We start from the raw sequence: 15,665 nt of genomic DNA on the forward strand, positions 1-15,665 counted from the left end.
GCGAACAACTTTGACACCATCTTATACAACACATTACAAAGAGATATATGCCTAAAATCTTTCATATTATCCGGGTCTTCGCACTTCGGGATCAAACATATATTTGTTTCTGAAAGGTTCGAAGGGAAGTAATTGCGGTCCAACCATGAAACCGCTGCCTGAAAAATATCATCACCACACACATGCCAAAATTTCTGATAAAATGCCGGATTAAAAGCATTTGTACCTGGGGACTTGTCCGGTTGCATCTGTAAAAGGGCTTGACGCAATTCTTCTATTGTAATAGGTGTTATAAGCATTATATTGTCATCCATCGACACACACTGACTTATCAAATCCAACACCGGTTCATGGACACCTGCACTCGCAGCAAATAGTTGCTCAAAATAACCTTGTGCCACGATACACATATCCTCGTGAGACGTAGCAATCCTTCCATCATTCGTTCGGAGCTTACTAACCTTCTTCACTTTGCCACGGGCTACCGCAGATGTATGAAAGAACTTAGTATTCATGTCCTCTTCCTTCAACTAGTGCATTTTCGCTCTTTGCTTCCAAAAGGCCTCCTCCTGTACAAGTAGTCGAGCATGCTTCGCTCGAGTTTTGACATAAAGCGTACGCATCATGCCATTCGGCTGGGCACGAAGCTCCTCTAATATACGAACACATTGGTTAATTTCTTCCTTAAACCGAACTCTCTTCCTCCTACCCCCAACTTTGCAACTTTGTAGAACAATTCACAACTCTATCACCGAGCTCCAACCCCCTAGTACCACCCTAACCATCCACCACCACCTCCTCAATATCATCCTCTAGGAGCCAACTGTTTTCAAATTTAAAAGAATAATTATACCTCTGACGAACCGTAGGTATAGTATCAAGCAGTATTGGAGTGTGATCTGAGTGAGAAGTAAGCAAGTTTGTAAGTTTGATTTTTGGAAAACGTTGCAGCCATTCAGAGTTTCCCATAGCCATATCCAATCTTTCTTCCAGCACTCGATCGGTACCCAGATTCTTGATCCACGTAAATGGGTGACCATGCAATTTAATATCGGATAAGGCACAATCTTGAACCGCTTCACGGAAACCCGTACACAACCAATTAGGATGAGGATGAATACCAGATTTGTCTTGTTGAGACAACAAATCATTAAAGTCCTCAATGATACACCACGGAAGAGATGACATATCCCGCAACTCCCGAAGTAAATCCCAAGCATCACGATGACGCGCACGTTCAGGAAAGCCATAATAACAAGTTAATCTCCAATCACTAGCTTCTCTATCCTCCACAATCAGATTAATAAAATTTCGAGAGTAATTTAACACACGTCAATTAGAAACATCTTTCCAAAACACTGCCAGCCCACCGCTCCTGCCTTCCACATCAATTGCTAAGCATGAATCATATCCCAACATGACACAGATATTTTCCATGCTTCGTGTATTAGCCAACGTTTCAGATAGGAAAAGAATGTCTGGTTTGTGTCCCCGGGCTAGGTTTCGAAGATTTGGAACGGCACTCGGGCTGCCCAATCCCCGGCAGTTCCAACTCAAAATAATCATTGGTCCCGGCAGTCCTGGCTGCCAAGACGTGCCGATAAAAAATGCTGAAGTGTCTGATTTGTGGAATCCTCGAGAAGTTGTTTGTCATCTCGCATACGCTTTCTCTGAAACTAATATTCCATGTCTGCATTATTTTCAATCGCAATTTTGTAGTCAATCGCAAAACAATCGCAAGTCACCGTATCACAATCGCATGGTAAGCCAGAGTGCTTTTCATTGAAATTGGTGGAGTTATTGATGTGTAATATGGAAATTTGAATTGAAATTGGCAAAACAAAGCTAAAAGCCACGCATCAAGAGCGATACTCGGTGGTGTTTGTCGTTATCGCTTTTGCTGTTGACCATGACCGATGCAGAAATTGAAAGGTTTTAATCAATAACAGAAGTAGATTCAAAGACAAGAGACATGGATTATGAACAAGAATTAATTCAGAAAAAGGGAAAAAAGAAAGATTCAACGCAATCGCATGGATTGGTGAATAAAGTGCGGTGATCTAACTCTGGGTTGTTATCGCGTTTTGGAGATTGACCCTAACTTTTTTCTTAATTAGTAGAAAACGTAGAAAACTGTGAGACTTATTGTTGGAATCGCAGTTCACCGCTCATGAATCGCAAATCGCAATATCTTTCCATGATTAATCTATATGAAAAAAATATGATTTTTATTTAAGTAACACGACAATTGTATAATTTTACTAATTTAATAATGAAAATGGATTTTTGCGAGTCCAAGGACTTAAAAATTGTTTATTTTATTCTATATGTGTTAATAATTTTATGAAATTCAGTTCATTTCATCCGTCCGCTTGTGCATCTATTAATTTACGGATACTTAAAATATGACATAATTTATCCTATTCACATATATCCATTAAGATATTCGTCATGTACCGATCCATGATGAATTTTATTTACACATACCATACTTACATAATTTTGGTCATCCTAAATTATTTGTCTAACCAACATCAAGTAAATACATTGGTTAAACCAATAAAAAACAAAGTTTGATTGGTTAACTCAAACGAAGAAGAAAATGTAGTAATAGTTTTCAAATTCATTTAGTTTTTTTTTTTGTGGTGGTCGGGGTTTAAACCACATCTTGCATATATATTATTCATTGTTCCTATCAACTGAATTAAACTTCCAGCACAATTTATTTGGTTATTGATTTGACACCACAATTTATTGAACCAAATGGTGGTTTCTTAAATAAATAAAAAATGCAAAGAATGACAGAAATAGAAACAAACTTTAAAAGTATCATAATATCTTTCAAAAAAAAAGAATCATAATAAAAATTATTTATTATTATTATTAATTGGTACGTACAGTATACGCCCAAGTTTTGAGTTGAAAAATGAATTTTTAAGTAAAAACTAATTGAATCTCGAAATTAGTTTTGGACAATAAAATAATCCCCAAATTACTGCAGACATTTTAGGACAAATTTGGACAGTTGGGTTTCACTCAATTTTTTTATTTTATGTCTCTCTGAGAGATTGAGATTGAGAGAGACTGAATCAAACAGCAACTTCCCAAAACGCTGCGTTTCATTCTTCTCGTTCCGATTCAACGCTGCGTTTCTTCTCGTTCCAATTCACACCTTAACCCTTCTCCGGTGAAACCAAAATTGCATCCATCGATCTGAAGGTTTTTTTTGGATTAAATCGATGCCGTCTCAAGCGGATCTAGACCGGCAAATCGAGCACCTGATGGAGTGCAAGCCTCTGACGGAAGCGGAGGTGAAGGCTCTTTGCGATCAAGCTAGGGCGATTCTGGTTGAAGAGTGGAACGTCCAGCCTGTCAAGTGTCCTGTCACCGTTTGCGGCGATATTCACGGCCAGTTTTATGATCTTATTGAGTTGTTTCGTATTGGTGGGAATGCTCCTCATACTAATTACCTCTTTATGGGTGATTATGTAGGTGCGTTTTTTTGTGTGATTTATTTTTGGTATGAATTTTCTGTGGTTATGACTCAGATTTCCAATTTGAATTTGATATTTGGAACATTTGGTATTGAAGTTGAATTTGGAATTTTGGTTATTAGATCTTGTTGTCTGCAAGTGGTGTTGTTTTAATACGCTGTAGATTATGAACCATTGACATAGACACTTGACACTGACACAGACACATCGACACCTGTGATAATTTAAGAAATGAGAAAATTGAATGTAATCATGTGTGTTGTGTGGGATACTAACATATGTCCGACACCGGACACGCCTTCGGGTAGAAGTTTATGCTATAAGTCAGAGTGACACAGAAATGAAGAAATGTTGATATTTAATAATATGTAGTAAACTATAGAGATACCTTATGGTTGTGATTTTTATGTATATTAGAACAAGCAAAGCTTTATTTGTCCAAGTGTTGATGGGTGCATGAAATTGGATAGTTATGACGGGATTTTTATAGAATGTAAGTATATATCAATAGGACTTTAGGAGTGAAGCTCTGTGATGTCACGTATCAGTACTTGATAAAAAAAAAAATTCCAAATTTGTCAAGGAACATATTATTCTGTTTGAAGTTTGAACTGACAGTGCTTATAAGAGGTAGTTTGATTCTTCAGCTTTCAATTTCTTATTTTTTTGTTAAGATTTCAATTTCTTATTTCAACAAAACTATATCTCTAGAGCTTTATTGTGTTTTTCTTTAAAATCTGAGGGAAGGACATGCTTAACTATGTGTTATGAAGAAGTTAAAAGTTCAGCTTTAGCAAGTGCTACCTTCTGAAGCACCAAAAGTGCAAAACTTGACTTTTGTTGGGATGTTAGTATTGGGCAAGTATGTAATACCAATGTGTTTGGTTACTTAATCAATACATACACGTGGGGTATTCTAGATTTTTTTTAGTTGTCTTTTCCGCTATGGTTTGAATATTTAACTGTCACTGGTATGAAATTTTTATCTTATGTTCTCTGTCAATATCATTTCTTAAATATGTGCCACAAATCTCATATTTTGTCTCATCTTTACGGAAGATGCTCAAAGAGGAGAGTGTCATTAATATTTGATACTATTTCTATTTGTACCTAATAGGCAAATATTTTTTATGGAAGTGATATATAATATCTGTATTTTACTCTCTATTTAGTAATTTTTTATTAGTATGTTATTTTAGATAATAAAAGATTAATGTGTTATTAGTTTGGACTTATAGAATTGCAAACATATATTTATTAATTCAACATATATTTACTATGTTTTATGATTACTTTGATGCATATCTATATTTCAGTTGACATCATTTATTGCCCCACATTTTTAAAGAGTATGATACCAATATCATATTTGTGCATCATATTGCCTTCACTCAATTTCAGCTCTTCTATCATCTTACTGCTTTTAATTGTTTTCAAACTATAATTATAATATACACCTCTGCTGATACCTGCTGCCATTTCCTTATGACAATGCTTCATTAATTCATGCAGATCGTGGATACTATTCCGTGGAGACTGTTTCACTTCTGGTGGCCTTGAAAGTCCGTTACAGAGATAGAATTACAATTCTCAGAGGAAACCATGAGAGCCGTCAAATTACTCAAGTGTATGCACTACTTCTCATTATTTTTTTCTCACCAACACGATGTGCTGGCATTTGTGTTAAGCCCCAATTATTTTCCTTACCCAATAGAGTTCAATTGTCAGTGAACCGTCTATCCATAGGTTAGTAATGAAGGGTTTAGGTGAAACAATTCGGTTTTGTGGGACTGGAATTCTTCCATTATTTTTCATTCTCATGATTATGTGGATGTGATATTTAGTTTTAGGGAATAAATTCAAATAATATGATATATGTTCGTTGTTGTTTTGAGCTGTCTAAGAGATCCTGAGGATGCAGATAGAAATATTGTAGGGTGTGAGGAATGAGTAGTAAAATTCCTTTGTTGATATTAACATGCAACATGGATCACTTGGAGTGCATGTTTAAAAGGGCACACTAAACTGTTAAACAATATTTATTAAAAGGACACACTAACCTGTTAAACAATATATAGGAAGCATGTAACTGATAGGCAACAGCCCCTGATTAGTCGGGTCTGTGTTAGGAAAAATAAGAGAATCACAGAGGATCATAGCCTTCCGAGTGATAATGACCGATACCTAACAGCTGTTGGTTAGTTAGAAGACTTTGAGGTGGTTATAAGGAGAGTGAGAGCATATCAGGAAGTATCTTTGCAATCGTATCATTCTTGGTATGGGGGAGTTAATTCCTCTGTCAATAACAGTGGTCTCTGTTTTTCATTCTTTTTCTTTATTCTGATGCAGTTTCTATCGGCAAGGTGCATCTTTGTGACACTTGTTAATGTTAACACCAATTAATCAAAGATTTGAAACAGAAAAAGAAAAAAATCTCTATAAACCACTAGAAACAAAATGTTTATTTTAATATGAAAATAAAAAAATGTTTGAATCTGTTGCTTTGCCATTTCATCGAAAGCCTTCTCCATCTTCTGCTTTCAGGTATGGCTTCTACGATGAATGCTTGAGAAAATACGGAAATGCCAATGTCTGGAAATTCTTTACCGACTTGTTTGATTATTTACCTCTTACTGCCCTCATTGAGAGTCAGGTTCGAGTTATATATGTGGCAGAACATTGTTTTGACAAATTGTATGCCGGCCTCTAACTCCCTGATACATTTCAGGTTTTCTGCTTGCATGGAGGTCTCTCACCTTCATTGGATACACTGGATAACATCAGAGCATTGGATCGTATACAAGAGGTTTGTGTGTAACTTAATGCTATTCATTGTCTTATGATTCATTTGATAATGAGAGCAATTTTTTAGCTGAAGAATGACATCTTGACCTAACCATCTGTCTTATGTTTAAGTTGTGAAATACTAGATTTGAAGTTGCAATTTGTTGGTTTAATTGAGGACCTTCAGTAGGAACCATAGTTGTCAAAGCGGAAACGCGGCGCGGCGCGGCCACCCCAAAAATTGACGCGGCGCGGTAAGCGGGCGCGACGCGGGCGCTTTTACATGACGCGGACACTAAAACTAAATATTATATTATTAATTAAGGACTAAAAAAGTATGAAAAAAATATATTTAGTATTAATATAGATGAGAAAATTTTATTTTGCATTCACATTTAGACTTCATCTTGATCATATTAATTCCTAGATCTCTAGATCGTCTTCATCTTGATCATATTAATTCCTAGATCTCTAGATCTCTAATCAATCTTTCACTTCTTCCCTTTCTTCTTCATTTTGACTGTAAAAAAAAGGATGATTAACAGAGAACAGAGATGAGATTTTGTGGTTTCTGATGAGATTTTTTTGTTGACCCGCTTTTTGCCCGCGTTGACCCGCTTTTTGCCCGCATTGACCCGCTTTTTGCCCGTGTTAACCCGCTTTTGTTCCGCTTTTGCCTAACGCGCGACTCGGTCGCGTTCTGACGCGCTAGGCTGTTTTCAGCCGCGCCGCGATCGCGCCGCGTTAGACCGCTATTGACAACAGAGGTAGGAACATATTTCTCTTACAATTTTGTTTCATCAAATGTTATCAGCCTTGCTGCAATTTTCTTAGGCTTTTAAGATGGCTCATCTTTTAGTCCTTGGTGGAATGCTGTTTGTTAATACTGATATTGTCTTGACATGTATTGACGATGTTAATTGAATTGCTTGGTGATCGCGGCACCCAGGTATGCTAACAACTGTAATTGCACATTATAGGTTCCACACGAAGGACCAATGTGTGATCTCTTGTGGTCAGATCCTGATGATCGCTGTGGGTGGGGAATATCCCCACGTGGTGCTGGATACACATTTGGGCAGGATATAGCTTCTCAGTTCAATCATACCAATGGCCTCTCCCTCATATCTAGAGCTCACCAGCTTGTTATGGAAGGATACAATTGGGCTCAGGTGACTGACAAATATTTTAAATCAGTTAATTATATTTTCCATCTTGAGTAATACCTTCTGTTGTTATATCTAATGACTTTATGTTGATAACTATTTTAGGAGAAGAACGTGGTCACTGTATTTAGTGCTCCAAATTACTGTTACCGATGTGGGAATATGGCTGCCATACTGGAAATTGGAGAAAATATGGATCAGAATTTTCTTCAATTTGATCCAGCCCCCAGGCAAATTGAGCCCGACACTACACGCAAAACTCCAGATTATTTTTTATAATAACTTCATATATCTTCCCATTTGTAGTTACTGCTTTCTGCAATCACCGTAGATGTGTTTTTAAGGAAAGGAATTTCACCGTTTAATTGAAGACTGGTCTCAGAACATGATTCTTTCTTTTGGGGTTGTTCTCCTGCTGCTGCTCATGCCTTATCTGCCAGAAACTAATAGAACTGATCCAAGCCACCAATTGGTGTTGTATATTTTTAGAGGGGGAAGCAGCAATAACATGATTGGTATATTTTGTTTTGCAATTTGTTTTTTTTTTAACTATTTCACAAGTTAGAGAGCAGAATTTTTTGGTCGCGACAATGATGTTCATTTGAAACTTTTGATGGTGTCAAATGAAAGTGCAGGTGTTCATTTAAATCATGGTAGATGGTTGGTTGAGTAGGGATAGTGCATTGATATTTAGGAACGAAAATCGTTTTAAATTTGTGAATCAATTGCCCTTAGGTTGAACTGGTGCCCATTTTGTCATTGACTTTCCACTATGTTCAGTTCTAATTCGTTTGGTAATGTGCCAAGTGCTTAAGGTAGGATAGAGTGGCCAACGATTTATTTATTTATTTTACATCTGATACCTAACCGTTGGATTAATCCCAAGGTCCAATTGGAAAAGAAAGAAAGAATCAGAGAGTATCACTTTATGACGTCATAGAAGCACCACATGATACAATAATAATCAGAGAGTATCACTTTATGACGTCATAACGCAACAAAGAGGCAAAAGAGAAGATACAATAATAATCAGATAGTATCACTAAGTGCTTGTCAGAAAAAATAAAAAGATAGTATCACTAAGTGTACTATTTATGACGTCATAGAAGCACCACATGACATCATCTATTGACGTCATATATAGGAGTGAAACACAACAGAGAGGCAAAAGAGAAGATACAGTGATAATAAATAACCACCAGCCCTGGAGATACTACTGATGCCACAAAACAAGAGGAAAACCAATACAAAAGCCTTAAGTAGTTCAAAGCAATGAGGAAGAAATATAGTCGATTCAACGATAACCGAGCTTTGGCCACATTTCTTATGATTTTACTTTTGGTATCATCTCTTGCAATGTTTCCTTTCATTTTGGACCCACAACCTCCCATTTTTCTATTACTATGGTTATCTTCTATTCCTATTTTTGTCCTCTTCTATTTTATTTTTCTTGCAGTTTTCGTTTGGCAAGAAAAGGTACCAGGCGAAGAAGAAGAACACCGAGGGTGAAGCATTTGAAGGTGTTTCGTTCATTATATTTCATTCATGTGCCTCATGCAAAAAGAAAGAAAGGAAATCATAAGTTTCGTTCATTATGCTTCATTCACGTACCTACGTCATGCAAAAAGGAAGAAATTGAAAGCATAAAAGTCAAAGTTATGTTCTTTGTAGTTTATGTTAGATTAATTAATTAATCAATTATGATTGACAATAATCAATTATTATGAGTTAATAATAATATTATAATATAATTAAGCATTAATTAATTAGTTGATGGGTTGGAAAATTTAACTAAGTCCGATGAGAGGTCCTGCCCTCAGCCGTTTAGCTATTTAAACGTGATCCCATCGGACGGTTAAATATTCTTCTGAACAGCATTGTGAAAACCTAAAGATAGACGGAATGAGGGCAGTTATCCCTCTAGTCGGCTGTTATCCTTCATCAACCTAAATACACAATTTGTATCTAGTTATCCATGGTCAAGTCTCAAACATTTATCAATTGGTATCCGAGCCAAATAGATACAATTATGACTATCACGTATGAACCCTATTTTGGTTAGATCAGAATTTGTGTATAAATCGATTCAATTATTCTTGATATTAAATTAGGGGTTTGTATATGTCGTATATGGTTTTATTATTTTATTCGTATGTTTGTATATGTCTTGATATTTTTTTTCCTTAAAAAAAATTTTAAATTAGTTTTCAATCATAAATCGAATGAACTCTATGCTTGTTAGATCAATTTTATAGTGAAATCAAAAGGCCCGTTTCAAATTTGATCTAGAGGTTTTATTATATGTTGAATAGAAGTTAATTGCGAAACCTGATACAATCTTTTGCTGAAACCAATATCCTTATCTATTATATATGAGAACTCATAGGTTTATTTTGGATTCGCAAAACCCCAATTTTTTTTTTTAAACTCATAGGTTTATTTTATTTTTTAAAATCATATATTCTTTAGATTTGAGCCTAAAATATTCTTTTATAGTGAAAACACATGTGAATTATTCTTTTAAAGTATTATAATTGTAAATTTCTTAGATCCAATATTATGTATTCTTGCATCAAATATTCTATATAAATTAATATATATTTTGAGATTTGTAAATACCCTCAAAATTATTTATTGTGTCAAAAATAATTTGACTAATGTAGTGTATATATACTTGATTTGTGGGTTTCAAAATTTTGTCAAATCTTAAAAGGTTTGCATAATTAAATTGAGAATAATTTCTTTTAAAATCATATATTCTCAAATATTTTAGCCTAAACAATTTGAAAATTCTTTTTTTATTCTTATATTAGTAACACTATCTATTTTACCAAAATTAAATTGTTACCGTAAAAGGCTCAATTTTACTAATTCTAATGCCAAATATATTGATTTAAATTTTATGATTTTAAATAATTTTGGCATTATAAATATTCTAATATAATATATTCTTTAATTCATATTGTCTTAGCATAAAGATTCAAAGTTCACTGATTGATCATTCTTTTGGCGACATATTTAAACTTAGACATTTGTCCCTGATTCTTGTCACAAATTGATTTAAATTTTATTTTTTTATAATAAAAACGCATTTAAAATAAAGAAACACATAAGGGTGTCACACATCTTCTAAAAAATATTCAAAAGTACTTCATTCAAATTAAAAACATTGCAGTGGAATAGTTTTCAAAAACTTTAAAGTACATGTCTCATCACAATTTCAACACCAAAACTAATTCAAAAGAATTCTAAAATAGAGTCTAAAATAAAAAAGAACTCCTAGTCCCTAGTGTCATGGATCAGAGCATTGACTCGATAAAGACTCTCAAAAGCGATAAGTAAACGAGTAGGCTCCAAAGCCATCCTCAGAGATTAACTGCTACTAAACTTCTTCTTCCTGCAAATCTACATCACAAGGGTGCAGGCGCCAAACCCGCCACTAGAGGGTGAGAATATATTCAAGATAAGAAATGCATAAACACATGTATAGATCCAGATAAAATAACCCTTCAATTACATTTAGACATGTATACATCACAGTCATATTCACATTTAAACATGTACCTTCATTTAATAAAATCGCCAGGCATCAATCAACATCTTATAATAACATACAATTATCAATATCATTTAAGTATATCAAGTACACATTTAAAAAAATACAGATCATTCACACATAATCATATAGAAGCACATTATTGAATATCACATATTTAAATATTTACACATCTTTTAATCACACATCTTCAAATAGACTGCACATCTTTTAATCACACATATTCAAATAGACTTGTAGTTATGTATGCAATGTCTCTAACTCGACTATATATGCATATGGTACCGGTTTTGGATATCAGAGGTATGTTACTGATTTATCCCCCATCTTTAAATCACATCTTTAAATCGGGCTGACCATGAATGCATGAACACCAGTAATGATTCGACAATGCACATCTTTATATGACTCAACAAATACACATCTTTAAATAGCACAATCGTCAAATATCACATCCTTAAATCACACATCTTTATATACACAGCAATAAATATCTGCATCTTTATATACACATAAATAAACAGGGGACATATCACATGAGAATGACTAACTTATGTGAGAATGATAAGAATGAATACCAACCATTAGATTAACATGTATGGCTTAGATTATAACACTAAATTAAAAAGGTCACGTGTCCATTTATATCTTTTTCTTCCTGCCCAATTCCAAATCCCTTTGCTCTCTCTCTCTCTCTCTCTCTCTCTCTCTCTCTCTCTCTCTCTCTCTCTCTCTCTCTCATGTTTCTTCCTTTCAGATTCCAGCTCCTTCTATACCCCTTTTCTCTCTATGTCCGATTGAATTTACTCTGTCCCTTTCTTTCACTGTGTTGGTTAAAATCGATTACATGAATTGGGGGTTTTCTTTGTTTTTTGCAAATTTTGAATTCAATAAGTAAATTAACTAAAAATAATGACATAGAACTGATTAATGTTGGAAAATTAATCGTAGATGGAAAACAGGTTTTTCAAGTTTGTTGTTATAATTTTTTCAATTGCACATATATATATTTTTTTTGAAAAGAGATTGAAGGAGAAAAAAAACCAATGCAATTATTAGATCTCTCTACTGAAATGGCGGCCATTAGTAAACTAGTGCAGGAAGGTAGCGACGACGGGTCACATGTTTCGAACTGGTGGTGGTGTGTACCGGCGAAGATGGGTTTCACGCCGGGAAGAGTTGAGGTCGCCAGAAAGATGGTTGAAGGTGAGGGGAAGAAGACAATCAAAAATCAAATCAATCTGGGTTGTGAGCAAAAGTGAACGACCTAGAATTTAATCGAACCCTTTGGTGGGAAGAAGAGGGTGGTTCGCCAGAACAGATGGTGGAGGGTGATGAATCTGGCTGAAAGCGTAAAAGAGAATGGAAGGAGACAGACGCGTGAATGAAAGAGTGAGAACGCGTGAATGAGAACAACAATTTGGAGATTGGGTACAACAACTTACTTAACCCATCTTTTAATCTCAGCCCTTCCTTTTTAATCTGATGGCTACAATTTATTCCTATGATTCTCACATATAAATATCATTCTCATGTGATATGCCCCCTAAATAAACATTCACATCTTTTTATACACATCAATAAATAATTCACAAATTACACTTAGTCAAATAATTCATTAATTACACTTCGTTAAATAACTCATTAATTACACATTTTTAAATATATCATAAATTGACATGACACGTAGATCATATTCAATTTAAAAAAAATAATGTTGATAATGATGATGATAATAATAATAATAATAATGAAACCAAAATATAAGATCATAACCGTATACCAAAGATCTAATAATAAATAACTCTACTAACATGTTTAATACTTACTTTGGACAACTATCTCTTAGTTCATGGATACCGAGAATTTGGGAATCAATTGCAATTTAATTTTTCAATTTAATTTTAAAGTCTAAGATTATGCGTAGCAATTTTTTTGGTGGTGTCCGGGGTTTGAACCTGAGACCTTGCATATATTATGCATTGTCCTTACCAACTGAGGTAAGCTCACGCGGATTATGCGTAGCAATTGAATTCACTAATTCAAACTTCAAAATATCTGATGCACAAATCATGAAAATAATACTGTGCTATCCGTTATTATTTTAAAAAGCAAATAAATCCAAACTAGTGATTAAGTTTAACGATACATTCCAATATTTGTGGATCACACACCTCTCTTTGTTATTGTTTGTTTGTAGTGTTATTTAATAATTTTCGGCTCTTAGTCCTTTTGCATATCGCTACGGGAAACTAAAAGCAGCTAAAACAAGCTTATGACATGTTGGAACTGAAAGAATGTCACTAATAACTCCTGCTATGTCACAATATGATCACAAAATTACGGCTATTGAAAACAAACCAGAAAACCTCCATTGTTGACAGCTCATGTTGGTCTTACCTATATATTTGGTGTTTTAGCAGCATTTCTTCTCTTTCTTCTTTCTCAACCGATGCCATGCTCCTTCTCACCCATAACTCACAAAACCTCCATTGTTCCTTCTCAAATCTATCAACAGAAGTTACAGAGAATCAAGATAGGTTAGGATTATTCAATTTTCGTTTTTGATTTGGCTGAACCACAAATACCCTTTTTCTCCAAAATTAAAGTTTCTTGCTTTTGATTAAGTTGAATGTAGAATATGGATTGAAAAGAGTAGTTGAATCTAAAATGTCACTCACTGGATTTGTAATTGTTTGGTCAGTAACTCTTTAATTTCTGGAAAATTTCTATAAAATCGACAAATTTAACCCATATCATTTAATTTAGTGTGAATAAGGAGCAAGAGGAGTGAGAGGGAGCTTCTGAGTGTGAATAAGGAGCAAGAGGAGGAGATTTTCAGGCTTAAGCTCATGATTGAGAATAAGAATAAAGAGGTATATATTTTGTGTTCATGTTGTTTTGAATCTGATTTGCAATTATGGGTCTTTATATTTTTTAGTTAATTAATGTTAATTAATTATTGATTTTTCAATGTTTATGATCTGATGTTTCTAATTGTTTTACCTCAGAAATGTTGTTTTTTGATTGAAATTGTTTGTGATTTTACTGCAAAGATATTAAGGAATAGTTTTGGTGACCTTTTGATTTATAAGAATTATAGTGTATGAATAGTTTTACATTTGTGTGTTTGGTTCTGACTGTTGACAAAAATTGATTTTGTTTAACCGATTTTAGTTAAAAGTGAGTTGCATACGAAGTGATTTATGTTTGGATACATTTACATAAAAGCGACCTGATTATGAAATGATGGATATTGTGATGTTTATTACAGACAATTGTTAGGGGAAGATCTTGGACCATTGAACATGAAAGAGCTACAAAATCTAGAGAAACTACATTGAATCAACATTCTCACGATTAAAAGATGTAAGTTTGTTTAATAATTGTTTAACCTGTGTCACTATGATTCATAGCAAGTTTGGGAACTGAACTCCTCATGTATGAGTTGCAGTGTGTATAGTCTTTATCTAACTAAGCAGTGGCTGCTATTAATTAGAAACTCAAAGAAGATGATTAATTCATTTAGATGCATAGAAAATGAATTGAATTTTGTGTACAGAATAAAATGAAACTGTTACATTACAACAGCTTCCATAAAGCTATTTATAGGACGCTGCAATTAACAGAGTTAGTTGCAGAGTCTGTTGCAACTGCGTTGACTCACAATAGTTGGTTACAATTACAAGGGTAGTTATGCCGCTAACTCTATTGCTTATTTAAATTTTGTATTTTTCAATGTCTTTGGTTGTTGGACATTTCCTTTCATTTGTGTAATTGTAATTTTATATGATTCATTTATGCTCGATTAGTTGGAATGTGAATTTCTGACCATAATGCAGTTTTTTGTTCAAACCATTTATCTCCCTCTTTTGTTATCTGGAAATGAACTTCTGTTTGTTTGTGACTATCATGTTTTACTTACTTTTTATATAGCAGCATTGATAATATATTTTGTTACTGAAATTTTTGAATGGCCAGATGTATGATTAAGTTTCTCAAACCTCCGCGTGTGCAAAATCGCAAAAATCTTAATGTATACTTAGAAATTGTGTTTTGATCTGATTGTTTGTGTAAATTTGCTTGGTTGAGAAGTTTGGTGTCATAACTTTTTGTTGTATGTATCAAAGTGCCTTCTAATTTTTCAACTCCGATATTTGCAGATTTATTTGACAACAACAAAATGGCATCTGATCTAAATTCAAGGTTGTCAAAGAAAACAAATGTTTTTGGATTGAAAGCATGGGTATTAATGGGAATAGTGGTTGGTTTGTTCATTATAATCATCCTTGTGGTGCTATCATTATGTCTTGCTTTAAGAAATAAGTCTAGAAGAGGCAAGGGCGGCATGCTTCCTCTTGGCCATATTCTATCTATTTCAGAAGAGATCAAAGAAATTAGTGTCAATCAAGTTTCATCGAATAATCATCCGCAGAATGGTTCCTTTATGAGCTTGAATGATAAGTTTGGTGACGGCAATTCTCGAAAGGTTTTGATTCAAACAAAGAATGGAGATAATAGTAGTCAATCAGGCTCATTTAATCGTTTAGAGAAAGATCTGAATGGCTCTCAGTCAGGTGAAGATAGCGGTGGTTTTAGGAGCATATCGGCTTATAGGTCTTCGTCACATCCTATATCCGCGTCATCGCCGTGTTCTGGTCTGCC

The 15,665-nt window shown here is 34.3% G+C and overlaps 2 protein-coding genes and 1 long non-coding RNA gene across 3 annotated transcripts; 2 read left to right on the forward strand and 1 right to left on the reverse strand.

Moving 5' to 3' along the window:
* Positions 1–530: 530 nt before the first annotated feature.
* LOC146899730 (uncharacterized) lies at positions 531–1,188 on the reverse strand. Its single transcript, XM_085736844.1, has 2 exons — positions 854–1,188; positions 531–723 (listed from the first exon to the last, which is right to left on the reverse strand). Exons 1-2 carry the CDS (start codon positions 1,186–1,188, stop codon positions 531–533), a joined length of 528 nt encoding a protein of 175 aa, XP_085592970.1.
* A 1,846-nt stretch (positions 1,189–3,034) lies between these two features.
* LOC146899731 (serine/threonine-protein phosphatase PP2A catalytic subunit-like) lies at positions 3,035–8,092 on the forward strand. The gene is made up of 6 exons (XM_085737482.1): positions 3,035–3,492; positions 5,007–5,121; positions 6,039–6,147; positions 6,223–6,300; positions 7,259–7,450; positions 7,550–8,092. Exons 1-6 carry the CDS (start codon positions 3,240–3,242, stop codon positions 7,721–7,723), a joined length of 921 nt encoding a protein of 306 aa, XP_085593608.1. The 5' UTR covers positions 3,035–3,239; the 3' UTR covers positions 7,724–8,092.
* Positions 8,093–13,232: 5,140 nt separating this feature from the next.
* Positions 13,233–15,458, forward strand: LOC146899732 (uncharacterized). The gene is made up of 4 exons (XR_015023377.1): positions 13,233–13,540; positions 13,770–13,876; positions 14,275–14,369; positions 15,164–15,458. It is a non-coding gene; the product is annotated as an uncharacterized LOC146899732 (long non-coding RNA).
* Positions 15,459–15,665: the final 207 nt, after the last annotated feature.

The sequence above is a fragment of the Medicago sativa genome, chromosome 8 (assembly GCF_051527215.1).
Source record: "Medicago sativa cultivar Bolivia chromosome 8, Bolivia_mono, whole genome shotgun sequence".
NCBI classification, from domain to species: Eukaryota; Viridiplantae; Streptophyta; class Magnoliopsida; order Fabales; family Fabaceae; genus Medicago; species Medicago sativa.